We start from the raw sequence: 14,175 nt of genomic DNA, 5'->3' as shown, positions 1-14,175 counted from the left end.
TATATATATATATATATATATATATATATATATATATATATATATATATATATATATATATATATATATATATATATATATATTGAATAGATTATTGATCTATTAAGCGTAAATCGATTAATCGATTTTTTTTGCATGCTAGTTTATCGCAAAGACTTCTGGGAAATTTCTAGTGCGCTCGATTTTATAATGTTAGATTTGGACAGCATTAGAAAATTCCGAACACACTATATAGTGAGTAGTGAAGGAATTCAGACAAAGCCTTAGACAACCTAGGCGGCTGCCAAGAGCGCTATCTGCTGGACGTAATTAATAACCGGTGTGGCGCCAAACTTTAAAGTAAGAAAAAGTTGGAAATAGGAGAAAAAAACTGGCTCATATTTATTTACACTAAATTACTTGGAAAGTAATTGTTTTTGGTCGAAAAAGGCACATTTTTGCAATCTAGTTTTCGTTTAGCAGCTCAGGTCTGTGCCTGATGTCGCAAATACTGTCATTTTTTAAAGATTTTTTCAAATACATTTGGAATAATAAATATTCTGAAATTCAATTTTATCCAAATTTTTTAAATATATGTCAGAAAAAAGCCAAATGAACATGTTAAAAACACCAAAAATAGTAAAACTAAAGTCAGAAGCTACGTTTACGCTAACCTCAGCAACATGTGTTCAATTTGTCCATTTTTGTCTTAACGGGTGTGAATCCGTCTTCCAAAATTTTTGCATTCATGTGTCATTATGCAAATTTCTACAACCGTTTTTGGGCTCTACGTACCAAATTTACAGCTATTGAACATGTGTTGAAATGTTAGTTGAACTCTGACCAATCAGGGACTCAGATTTGGTAGTTATTTTGATTAAAAAATGATCATTGGGGAGAAATTGGTCATTTTGGTTTGTGCCCAATGGAATTATACAACACCAAACCTTTTATATATTGGAATAGAGCAAGATTCTTGATTTTCACCACTACTAACTGTAGGTGTTGGCTACCTGTAGCGTTAAACATCTTTACTGTTCAGCATCTTCTTCTTGATGCTTGTGTCCCTATAAATGTAACCATGAAACTCATATAATCTCTGTTTTATAGTATAAAAAAATCCCGAAACTGTATTTCCCTGGGCTTTCACCTTTTCCCTGACAATGGCTAACGCACGACTGCTGCCTACCCTTCCTCACCCCCCCCGGGTGTCTTTAATGCCCCAGGTTATGAATTATAATTAGATTGCTCGCACTTCGTCTCCATTTTCACTCGGCAGAGGTGTCAAAACACATCTGTCACACAACTTCTGTTTTACAACAAGTTTGTCTGCGAGCAGACGAGGTTACCGAATTAACTCGCCGTCTGTCACACCTTGTTTCCCTCCAGTGTCAACGAGGTGTTTTCAGCTGTTTTTCTGCTTTTGTCTGCTATGAATCCATCTTTTTCACGTGTTGCACGCTTCTTTTTGCAGATATCGTTCTGAATTTCCGCACCACCTATGTGAGTCAGTCGGGTCAGGTGGTGTATGACAGCCGCTCCATCTGCATACATTACTGCACCACCTGGTTCTTTGTGGATCTGATCGCAGCGCTGCCCTTTGACCTTCTCTACGCTTTCAACATCACTGTGGTAAAGTATAAATATGGACACATTTTTAGACATCTTTAAATGATCTGACTGCAGCAGCAGTGACTAATGACGGAGGAGGATTAAGACTTTCACCCACATACTGTATACAAGCAGCTTGTTTATTCCAACACAAGGAAATTCTCACGTTTCTGTCTATGATTGCAGAGAAAAACGAAGAGAAACAAAATGTTTGGTTTGTGTTTTAGTAAAAATGACCTTAAAGCTGAAACTATACATTTGGTAAGCTAGAAATGAATTTAAACAAAAAGGATGCACCCATAGTGACATCAGTGTCACGGAAAATATCTAAAATGTTTTATGTGGTAAACTCGGTTTATGGTATTTTATACTTGGTTTTATTTTTAAGAAAAAATGAGTCTTTAAGGGTTAAGAGGAAAATCACCATGGAGCCAAATTGGGGCATAAAGATTTGAAAACTAAATAAATTTGGGTGAAAAAATTAAAGTGGCTGAAATTTTCTGCAATTCTAATAAAAACTTAACTATTTTCAGCTTCAAATTTTCTCTTTTAAGTTTCAGAATTTCAGATTCAAAACGTTTTTTTCTGTTTTTATTCTTTTTTTCACTTTCAAAGTGAAAATAATTAAGTTTATATTAGACTTGCAAAACGTTTATTTTACAATATTTCAGCTTAAATTTTTAAGTTGTTTTTTTGGGGTTTCAAATCTTTATGGTCCCGATTTGGCTCCATAAATCACGAGAAAGGAGTGAAATTTGTCCATTCAACAAATAAACTTTACGTAACAAGAAATGTTACAATAAAATAGAAAAACTAGAACCAAAGACTTTCCTATAAACATCAAAAGTGAAAAATAAGCTAAAACAAAAGCTGTCTATTACTTAAAAATTAAATGTTATAAGGCCTTTTAATACATATTTCCCTATTTCTATTCAAATAGTTTATATTTTTTGAGTTATGTACCTGATGGTATTTTTATTTTTTTCTTAAAGGACAAAAGAACTACTGTAATAAGTAGAAATGACTCACGTCAGAACAAAATATGAACAAAAAGAGAATATTATCTTAGTACAAGTCAGCTCAGTTTAAAAAATCCTTATAAAATCTAAAATTATCACTTATTTTTAGATCATAAGCTAAATTTTTGCTTCCAAACATTTATTGAACTTTAACCAAAAAATTGATTTTCTTTTGTCTCAAATTAAGATTTTCTATTGTCAAGAGATACAGAAAAAAAGATTTTGACTCATTTTAATAATAATATCCTTAATTTAAGGATTAACATTTTTTAACTGAGTTGATTTTGAGAAAAAAACATGTAAAAATTCAGATTACACTGTAAAAAGTCAAACATTAAAGCTTTGTAATTTGCTACGACTAAAACATTACTTTGTATCATATTAAATGTTTAAGTTAAATAAATCATCAACTCAAAATTTAAATGTGATGAAAATAAATCATTTTTATATAAGCAAATTACGCAACTTTTGTTAATTGATTCACTTTTTACAGTGTAGCAAAGATAAAACTGGCTAAAACATCTTGACGTTTTTAAGCTTTCGCAGGAATCAGTTTGGTGATCCTTTGCTTCCGTGCGCAGACGTCCCTGGTGCACCTGCTGAAGACGGTGCGTCTGCTGCGTCTGCTGCGCCTGCTGCAGAAGCTGGACCGGTACTCCCAGTACAGCGCCGTGGTCCTGACCCTGCTCATGTCTGTGTTCGCCCTGCTCGCTCACTGGATGGCTTGCATCTGGTACGTCATTGGGCGAAAGGAAATCGAAAGCAGCGACCCCATTACCTGGGAGATAGGTGAGAGCCGCAAATGGGTTTCACAGCTTCTGCTCCAAATCGTCCAGACTTCTCTGATGGTTTCGTGAGCGGTCAGGTGTTTTGATCTTTAGTTATGCTTGTTGGTTCAGAGGAAGTCTACATCACGGAGTAATCGTGTTATGTAGACATCTTGTTATCTGAAAATGTCTGCTCTAATTTCATGAGTTTATTGACTTCTAATAATAATCAGTTGCTGTTTTTTTTCGATAAAAACCTGCTCTGTCAGGCTGGCTGCAGGAGCTGGGAAAGCGTCTGGAGACTCCGTACATCAACAGCACCACGGGGGGCCCCTCCATGCCCAGTGCCTACATCGCCTCTCTCTACTTCACCCTCAGCAGTCTCACCAGTGTCGGTTTTGGTAATGTGTGCGCCAACACAGACGCAGAAAAGATCTTCTCCATATGCATCATGCTCATTGGAGGTGAGGTCACGTTTGAAAGCCGGAACCAGTGGGCAGGAGAAGGCCTGCAGGCGACCCTCATCTCTCTCCCTCTGACGCTTCCAGCTCTGATGCATGCAGTGGTCTTTGGGAACGTGACCGCCATCATCCAACGCATGTATTCACGCCGCTCGCTCTACCACACACGCATGAAGGACCTCAAGGACTTCATCCGTGTGCACCGGCTGCCGCAGCAGCTGAAGCAGAGGATGCTGGAGAACTTTCAGGCCACCTGGTCAGTCAACAACGGCATCAATGCTAATGAGGTGGGTAAAACTGAACCGATCCAATTGAGCAACAGAATTAATGAAGTGTTGTGAGCCTCAAACACATTCTGCGTGGGCGCTTTCCGATTTAGGGCCCTTTGAATGTGGGACGATTCAAATTCTCTTGAGTCGTATTCCATTTCCTTAAGCGTATGCCATTTTCTCACAAACGCAATTTCCCTGACAATGTCAGAGCTCGTCTTGGAGAAGTTCTCTGTAATTACAAGGGGACGAGCAGAAATAGTAAGAATACCAATTAACACCCTTACTTTTACCATTATAGCTAATGAATTCAGTGCTGAAAGTGAGGGATGCTGTCGTCAGTTCCTGATAAAAAGATATTCGTTTGAATCATTATGTTACTTGTAAACGTGGTTAAATGTACATTTTTAGGTGCAAAGGCAACATGTCACAATCTTAATGAAAGAATGTGTTGATGAATAATCCTACAAGTGTTTTTGATCAGAAAGGAGCAAAATGACCATCATCACCTCTTTAAGGGACTGTTTTTTAAGTGAGACCTCATTGACAACATGCCAACTCCCAGCCAGCAAAGCCAAGTGGCCCCATATGGTTTCAAAGTGGGCAGAAAATGTGGACCCCAAATGGGTTTGTCCACAGTTTCTGTGGTGGCCCCACCTGTTTGCCCACATTGGCTTATGTGAACACTCGATGGGTTGGCTCGCTATGCCAACCACAGGGTGGACAGCGCAGTGTGCTACTAAGAACCGCCGTATCTAGCTAGCGAGCTCTGCTGTAGCGAGCTAGTGAACTCCACTGTAGCATGATAGCAAGCTTCATTGTAGCAAGCTCCGTTTTATAAAGCTAGCGAGCTCCATTGTATCATGCTAGCTAGACCCGCAGTACCTGGCTAGCAATCTCCGTTGTAGCAAGCTATTGAGCCCTGCTGTATCTAGCTAGCGCCACTGTAGCGTGATGGCGAGCTCCTCTGTATGAGCTCAGCTGTAGCGTGCTAGTGACCTACACTGAAGCATGATAGCGAGCTCTGTTGTAGCATGAAAGCAAGCTCTGTTGTATCACGCTAGCTAGCTCTGCTGTATCGAGCTAGCAAGCTCTGCTCTATAGAGCTAGCAAGCTTCACTGTAACAAGCTAGTCAGCCCCGCTGTATCTAGCTAGCTCTGCTGTAGCGAGTTAGCGAGCCAGTGAGCTCCGTTGTATCTAGCTAGCTCTACTGTAGCTTGCTAGTGAGCTCCACTGTAGCATGATAGCAAGTTCTGTTGTAGCAAGCTCCATTGTATCGTGCTAGCTAGCTCCGCTGTAGGGAGTTAGCAAGCCAGTGAGCTCCTCTGTATCTAGCTAGCTCCGCTGTAGCTCGCTAGTGAGCTCCACTCTAGCATGATAGCTAGCTCCGCTGTATCAAGCTAGCAAGCTCTGCTGTAGCGAGCTAGTGATCTTTGCTGTAGCAAGCTAGTTAGCCCTCCTGTATCTAGCTAGCGCCGCTGTAGCGATCTCCACTGTAGCGTGATGGTGAGCTCTTCTGTATTGAGCTCAGCTGTAGCGTGCTAGTGACCTACACTGAAGCACGATAGCGAGTTCCGTTGTAGCAAGCTCTGCTGTATCATGCTAGCGAGCTCCGCTGTAGCATGAAAGCAAGCTCTGCTGTATCGAGCTAGCAAGCTCTGCTGTAGCAAGCTAGTCAGCACCGCTGTATCTAGCTAGCTCTGCTGTAGCGAGTTAGCGAGCCAGTGAGCTCCGCTGTATCTAGCTAGCTTCGCTGTAGCTTGCTAGTGAGCTCCACTGTAGCATGATAGCAAGCTCCATTGTAGCAAGCTCCATTGTATTGGGCTAGCTAGCTCCGCTGTATCAAGCTAGCAAGCTCCGCTGTAGCGAGCTTCTCTGTGAAAAGCTAGTCAGCCCCGCTTTATCTAACGAGCTCCGCTGTAGCTTGCTAGTGAGCTCCGCTGTATCTAGCTAGCTCCCCTGTGGCAAGTTAGCGAGCTAGTGAGCTTTGTTGCAGCAAGCTAGTGAGCTCCGCTGTATCTAGCTAGCTCAACTGTAGCGTGATAGTGAGCTCCTCTGTAGCGAGCTCAGCTGTAGCAAGCTAGTGAGCTCCGCTGTGTCTTCCTAGCGATCTCCATTGTATTGTACTAGTGAGCTCTGCTGTAGCATGATAGCAAGCTCTGTTTTATCGCGCTAGCTCCGCTAGTGCTCACTGGGACCACTACTGAAACAGTAGACAAACCCAATCAGGGCCCACATTTTCTGCTGCGGCAAAACAGGAAACCACAAATGAATGCTGCTCAGTTCTGGATTTAATAAAAATATGTTTGTCAAACAAATACTTTTTTTTAAACTATGCACTTCTGTTCCTCTCAGCTGCTCCGTGAATTCCCGGATGAGCTGCGAGCTGACATTGCCATGCATCTGAACAAGGACATCCTGCAGCTGCCTGTGTTTGAGCGAGCCAGCAGAGGGTGTCTGCGTTCCCTCTCCCTGCACATCAAGACTTCCTTCTGCGCACCCGGAGAATACCTCATCCGCCACGGAGATGCTCTACACGCAAACTATTTCGTCTGCTCCGGTTCCTTGGAGGTCCTGAAAGACGGCGTGGTTCTGGCCATCCTGGGTAAGTGTGCACAACGTGTGAATGATTGACAACACTTCAGCAAATCATCTACTGCACCTCAAAGTAAGTTTGTCTGACTTTCCTCCAGGCAAAGGTGACCTGATCGGGTCCGACTTACCGGAGCACGACCAGGTGATCAAAACAAACGCCGATGTCAAGGCGTTGACCTACTGCGACCTGCAGTACATCAGTGTGAAGGCTCTGAAGGAGGTTCTGAGGCTTTACCCAGAATACAGCAGCCGCTTCAGCTTTGACATCCACTTCAACCTGACCTACAACCTGAGAGAGGGCAGTGAAGCCAATGTAAGACTCGATGAGGCTTTTACACCTCCTTCATTCACTTTAATCGGAGCATTTCATGTACCAGCTGATAATCTTATTGAATTATAAAGTCAAGATGAAGAGAAATGTTTGGTTTTAGCAACAAAAGTACACATCTCCCCACCCACATACACTGCTAAGATGGAATTTGTTAAGTTAAGACCCTCGTTTTAAGAAAAAAATGACTTTTTTTCTGTCTTTTTTCAAGCAAAATTAACGTATTTTAGTGACTAAAATTTTTTTCTTCAAGACCTTCTCAGTTTATAGGGTCATAATTATTTTTTCTGTCTTTATTTTTTCTTAAAACAAAAAAGTTACCCTAATGTAATGTCTAGTATTTATGAATATTTCATCTTCTAAAGCATAATTTCAGGAGTTTGATTCCATCTTAAGTTTGATTTCTTTGTTTTTAGGAAATTAGGAGATTTCCATGGACGCCTAAACAGTCTCAGGTATGTGAATGTTCATTTTTAAGATAATTTATTTACATTTTTAACTTTTTGAAAGATTATATAGTCAGTAAACATGTACATAATAAAGTGGTTTACGTAGAAAATGAGCATTTTTTGTGTTTTCACACTAAAAAGATTAAAACAACCTATTTAAATTAAATTTAAACTGTTTTTTTCTGTTTATTAACATTTATTAAAAGCAATAATAAAACTATAAAGTTTGACTTTAAAAGTTCATAAAATATGCAGATTAAATAAATAAAAGAATGAGGAAGTTTATAAATGTTAATTTAACATTTTTTGGCACTCTGTAAACAAGATGGGCATCATAACTTAATTTTGGTTGAACACTATACTTATTTTTTTCCAAATAACTATTTTTTTGGACAACTTTGTACACCTTCGGCATTTTACTTTACAGTACATGTATCAAGGTCAAGGCCTGGATAATTCTTTCCGGCCCTCCAGATCATTTTATTTTATTGTTTTCAAAGATCTGATGTTATCTTGCGCTCATTTCTAACTTGTATAATTTTGACAAAATATAATTTTATGGAGAGTAAAATGTTGAAAGTTATTTAAGATTTAAGTTTATTTATTGTGGAATAATATTTCTGCATTTTTATTATTCATAATTATTTTTAAAAAGTTACGGTTTCAAGGTTTTAAAAATTGGTATTCTGGTAACTTTTTGGGCTATTTTGGAATTTATTACACATTTCTTTAGGCTATTTTGGAATTTAGCTAATATTTCAGCTACATGCTAGTTGTTTTGACTAATTTCAGCTTATTTTAAAAGTTTTTAAGACTATTTGGAGTTGGGCTAATATTTACATGCAAGCTATTCAGCTAATGTAAGCTTTTTCAGTTTTTTAGGGTATTTTGAAATTTTAGGCATTTATTAAGCTAAATGCTAGCTGTTTTGGCTAACCTATTTTTTTTTGGTTCAGTTTTTAGGCTAATATTTTAGCTGGCTTTCAGCTTCAGCATTTTCAGCTTCAACATTTTCAGCTTCAGCATTTTCAGCTTCAACATTTTTAGCTATTAATTTCAGCACCTTCAGCGGCCAAATTCAGCTTACATCATTCACACTAGCATTATGGTAGGTAATGTTATATATCTAGTTCATTATTATGTTGAAAAGTTATAGTTTTTAGGTTTTAAAAGTTTATTTTTAGAGTGTTCAACAAATTTCTATTCTGTTCAGTCTGCGACCTAAGGTGTGTTTTGGATTTTGGCCCTTTATGCGTTTGAGTTTGACTCCCCTGCTTTACACATCCTGAAGTACATCCTGCTTTATTCAAACGATTATGTTATTTTTGTGAAAACTGATATAAAAACAGAGATGTGGAAACTCTGATAGATTCTTCCATGTTTTTTCCCCAGTGTGGTGTAGATCACAACCTCCCATCCATCATCGAGGCAGCCGGCGCAGAACAAGAGAACAAGAAATACTCGCAGGAGAGCCGAGTTCCTCTTCTGCAGGGTCTTCACAGTCCTGTCCATCAGCCGAGCCTCGGCACCGCCGGAGAGGAGCTTCAGCACATCCGAGCGCTCAGCTGGTGTCGATCACCTGCTCAGGGAAGCAGAGGCCCCTCTCCTCAGCCTTTTCTCAGCGATGAACTCCCCCGATCTCCTTTGCTGGGTCTCAACGATCACTCAGGCCTGAGCCATCGACCTGCTAAATTGCTTATTCCATCATTGCCTTGTGTAAGCCCTTTAAACTTGAGCCCCAGGTAAACAAAAGAAGAAAAGAAGTAATCATTTGCACTAAGTCTTTAAAATTATGTAACATGCTTTTGTTTATGCACTCAGGGTTGTGGACGGAATTGAAGACAATGGCCACACTTTTCAATTTAATGAGCAGAGCGAGACAAAAATCAAAGTGGCAGGTAAAATGACAGCATGCTGGCTGAAATATTCATTTGATGCAGACAGATATGTAAAAGCCAAATTACGTAACAAGCTGTTACAAAGAAAAATGTCAGATTTAAAATGCATTCTATTCTTTTTTTCCCTTTGTCTTTGTTCAGACCAGCTGCAGATAAGTGCTAACCTGATTCTGGAGACGGAAGAAGTGAGACAGAGCATCGGAAAACTTAACAAAGAGGTAAACCTGTAATAAAACTCTTTGGACGTCTGGCTTGTGCAGCTGAAATAAAATGCAACTAGGAATGTTGCATTACCTGTGATAACGCTAGTGTGAATGCTTTAGCCTCTGAAGATGCTGAAACTTTTTGCTGAAAATGGTGACGCAATTTACTTTAATCGTTGAAGGGATTTGCTGAAAATGCAAAAAATATTTGCAAAATGTTAAATTTGCTAAAAGACTTGAAATCTTGTTAATATGAAAGAGCACTGAAGTTTACCTAAATTTAAGAAAAAAATTGTAGTAAAATTGCTGAAAAATCTCTAATACATGCCAAATTTGCAAAAAATATTTAGCTCCTTAAATACTCCAAAAGAGATAAAAATTTCTCTGTATACTAAATTAGTCAAAAATGTTAGCCTGCTGCTGACATAGAAGCAGCATTCTAAATTAGCCTATAAAAAACCTCAGTATAACAAATTAGCCAAAAACTTTTGCATGTTGCTAAAATATCAGCTAAACTCCAAATTTGCATCAAAAACCTCAGTAAACCAAATTAGCCAAAAAAAAGCTAACACATTGCTTAAATACTAGCTAAACCCCAAAATAGCCTAAAATTCCTCAGTAAGCTAAATGTACCGATAGTCAAAAAAGTTAGCTTGTTGCTAAAATAGAAGCTAAACTCAAAACTAGCCTTAAAAACCTCACTAGATAACAAGTTAGCCAAAAACGTTAGCATGTTGCTAAAATATCACCTAAACTCCAAATTTGCATCAAAAACCTCAGTAAACCAAATTAGCCAAAAAAAAGCTAGCACATTGCTTAAATACTAGCTAAACCAAAAAATAGTCTGAAAATTCTTCAGTAAACTAAATTAGCCAAAAACATTAGTTTGTTGCTAAAATAGAAGCTAAACTCTAAATTGCCTTAAAAACCTCAGTAGATAACAAGTTAGCCAAAAACGTTAGCATGTTGCTTAAATATTAGGTAAACTCATTTTTTTTTATTTAAAAGACGAGATCAAAGATGAGTCAATAAATATATTTAAAGACTTGTTGCTGATCTTCTTAAAATCTTGAAATTTGAAGACTTTCTTGTTCATTTCTAATGGGGCATATTTTGCCCAATATTAAAAAAAACTATGAAGTTTATAAATACCAAAAATACGAGCAGTAATGTCCTGAACAAGCTAAACGTTTTGATACCAAGATTGCTGAAATCGCCGAAAAACGTACAGAAAGGAGCAGGAGAATCACTATGAATGATTACCAAGCATTAATTCCTTGTACACTTAAATTTTCCATTAACACGCAATAAAGTGAGTGGTTTTAACATCTGAACATCCACCAAGTAATGAGCTTTCTTCAATTTTAATTGCAGCTCCGCTTGTAATGTTTCTCTCTGATGTCTTCATAAGTACTGAAATATTTTTATATCCCTTTGTGAAATTCTACTGAAACCTAGAAAAATATGAACCCTTCTTTAATTGATGGAAAATGAAAAAAAAATGCTCACACAGCTATAAACTGAAACCAATTACAAATAATTACAAATACTGAAAAAAAGTAAATTTGCTTTTGATTTTTTGCAAGAAATTGAAATGCCTTGTGTCTTGATTTTCCTTTCATGCTGCACTATTCTTGCATAACTTGGTCTGTGCTGCTACCTTCTGGCAGTACAATGCAACTTACTTTTTCCTCATGCAAACAAATTAAAGGGGGAATCTTTCAATCGGACATTTCAAATGTTTGTTTTCGCTTCACAGTTTAATGACATACTCCTTTCAGAAGTCACATGCTAAATATAATCAATGGACCGTTTTCATGTGACGTCACACAAAACGGCGAGTGTGCAAGATGACTTCTGGTTTACTTGTTTAGAACGACAAAGCTGACAGCTGAACACTGTTTAAAGCAATTTTACGTAAATAATAAAAAGTAAAAAAACAATTTTAATAGAAATGTATAAATGTCCTACCTGGTTGTATTCATTTTCCCCTCTTAGATCAAAGTACAAATGTCAGTACTCCTGTCTGCATGCTGATTCCCCAAATTCCTATGAATTATATGTAACAAGTCATGGATTATTTCTCTCTGACAACCCGGTTAAAGTTAGACGAAGGTTACAGGTACTTCATTGAAAGCAGCTTGTTTGATTATGAAGGTAATTGAGATTTTCTTCTTCTAATTCATGCTAATGCTAACGCTAGCTTTCCACAACGGCGATGAGACGTAGAACTTCAGAAGATCTTTTCTGCCCAGTTAAAGTTGCTAACATTTCTATGTTCACAAAATCACTAAAAACAGAGCTAAAGTAAGACCATTTCAACAATAAAGAAAAACGAATTGTAGCTTCATTTTCTGACGTAGCTTCCCTTTGCTGTTGCTCATAACTGTAGTTAATCCCTGCTGTATAATAAAGGTAAACAAGAATCAAAAATAATTTGAAACAATATTTTTCAGGAAATTATTATTCGCACGTTTAATTTCTAAATGTGTACAGCCAGAGTTGAACTTTTGTCTTGGCTACTCTTATTTTGAAGGCTAAAATACGTGGCTTCATAGCAGCACTTAAAATATTCGACTTGGTAAACATTCCTATTTTTACAATTACCCCTTAAAATACCCCGAAAAACTACAAATACCCCTAAATTTAGCCAACATGTAGCAATGTGCATCTTGGCGATTATATGAATTCCCATCAGTTTTTGTGCTTGATCGCACTTAATACACGTGTGAATAACATCAAGCAAAATAGAACTCATTAGAATAATATCTGCTTAAATGAAAAGTCAATATTTTCAATAAAATATTGAAAAATTATTCAAATTTGAATTTAGATTTGTGAACGATCTAAGACAGGAAATAAATTCATAAAATAAATATTGTACATTTTTCTTTTAAAATTGGTTACATTTTATAATTTATGTAAAAGTGTGTTAAACCGCGTTCAGTTCTCAGCTTTGCCGCTCTAAAGTGGAACTTACTATTCACATTGAAAACGCTCTATCATCTGCAAAATGATGTTACATTTCATAAAAGGCGATCTACTGCAAGTTGGTTAACTTTTAGAGCTTAAAACAACAAGTTTTTCCTTTTCTTTTCTTTTAGGTGAACAACTTGAACGATGAAGTGTCCAACCTGGCAAAGGAGCTCCACGATCTAATGCAATTCCTGCACTGTCATATACCAAAGCCCAACAACAGCTCCTGTGCTGGGACGACTACCAGCATCTGGCAGGCCTCTGCTCCTTCCTCTGAACTGCACCATCACCTTGAAACCATAAACCACGTGGATAGAAATCCATGTGTCTGCGGTGGATTCGCTTCTCCAACTTGTTTGCACCGTTGCTGCTCCGACAGAGAAGGACCCCCGGCTCACGGACACAAGAACCAGGTTCATGCAACCAGGGTAGTCCCAAGCTCCCCCTACATGATCCACCCTCATCCCCAGAGAGGTTCGTCGCTGCTGAGCATCAGTTCAGCCTTCACTAGTTACCCAGTGATTTGTCAGAGCCCACAGGTCATCTACAACTCACCCATCCTCTCAAGGCACAGCTCTCACCCCCTATGTTCTACAGTAAACTGTGGACACACCCAACCATCATTCAGTTTCCTAGGCAACCCCAACGTCTCGCAAAAACTATCCCCTTCTCGGATACCTGATAACTCCCCCATCAGTTCTGCTGGATTATCCTTGAGCTCTCTGGCATCTTCAGGAGTCCACAGTCCGGTGTGTCAACCGAATTGTAGCAATGGTCCCAGACAAAATGACCCGGTAGGATCCAGTCCTGTTCACAACAAACATCAGTGTTCTCTGGTGGAGCCGGGGTCAAACAAAGAGAGCTCAAGTTCACTGTGTCAAGACGATGCAGACGTGACCATACAGGACTAACACAATGATCATATCAGTGTTTGGTTCTCCTCATGTATGATCAGATGTGTTGTAGCCATTGACTGTATATGAGAGCTGGGCAGAGTGAGCCTGACGTCAACAACTCACTTATGGTTCCAACGAAATGAAGTTTCACAATGTCGCCATGTTGGAACCAGACGATGTAAGTAAGCAATGATTGGTCCGAGCCGATCTGAGTCCATATTTCTACGGCAACCACTCTTGCCTTCCACTCGATGGATACTTCCTGTTTGGAACACAAGGGGGGAGGAGTCACTCAGTCCAGTTCTCATATACAGCCAATGGTTATAGTGCTAAAGTGTAATAAAGTCCATCTCCAGTCATCTTTTGAGCACTTTTAAAAGCATCTCCAGTCATCTTTTGTGCCGTTTTAAGGCAACATCAAAATACCTGTGTCGTTTTTGGGACATATTTTCGGAAGATTTTCTTTAAAAAAAACTTTTGGAACATACGTGTATATTTGTATATATATTTTACATGTTTGAGTCTTTTGGGTGGAGACCTTGAATAATCTATTTGGGTTTTTGCCTCTTTCTGCACTTTACTTGACTTTCTTTTATGAATCCTTGTTATGTATTTTATTTGTGCTAAACAATAAACAGACAAACAAAAGTTCATTAGAAATCTGCCTGTGTTGAAGGTAGGACAATTTGCAGGAAGTAAGCCTGAGCTCATTTCCCATCATTC

The 14,175-nt window shown here is 38.4% G+C and overlaps 1 protein-coding gene across 1 annotated transcript in view; it reads left to right on the top strand.

Moving 5' to 3' along the window:
- The window catches only part of kcnh4a (potassium voltage-gated channel, subfamily H (eag-related), member 4a), a 24,761-nt gene extending 10,658 nt beyond the window's left edge, over nt 1-14,103 (top strand). The window contains exons 5-16 of the mRNA XM_036213065.1: nt 1,090-1,109; nt 1,224-1,611; nt 3,191-3,398; nt 3,646-3,840; nt 3,925-4,124; nt 6,463-6,712; nt 6,801-7,015; nt 7,447-7,485; nt 8,872-9,221; nt 9,301-9,377; nt 9,519-9,595; nt 12,685-14,103. Of these exons, the coding sequence (XP_036068958.1) occupies nt 1,090-1,109; nt 1,224-1,611; nt 3,191-3,398; nt 3,646-3,840; nt 3,925-4,124; nt 6,463-6,712; nt 6,801-7,015; nt 7,447-7,485; nt 8,872-9,221; nt 9,301-9,377; nt 9,519-9,595; nt 12,685-13,467 (2,802 nt within the window). The 3' untranslated portion in view covers nt 13,468-14,103. The remainder of the gene's footprint in view (nt 1-1,089; nt 1,110-1,223; nt 1,612-3,190; nt 3,399-3,645; nt 3,841-3,924; nt 4,125-6,462; nt 6,713-6,800; nt 7,016-7,446; nt 7,486-8,871; nt 9,222-9,300; nt 9,378-9,518; nt 9,596-12,684) is intronic.
- The last annotated feature ends 72 nt before the right edge of the window (nt 14,104-14,175 follow it).

Source organism: Oryzias melastigma, linkage group LG8 (genome assembly GCF_002922805.2).
Source record: "Oryzias melastigma strain HK-1 linkage group LG8, ASM292280v2, whole genome shotgun sequence".
In the NCBI taxonomy this organism is placed as follows: Eukaryota; Metazoa; Chordata; class Actinopteri; order Beloniformes; family Adrianichthyidae; genus Oryzias; species Oryzias melastigma.
This window is presented reverse-complemented; position numbering and strand designations above follow the sequence as displayed.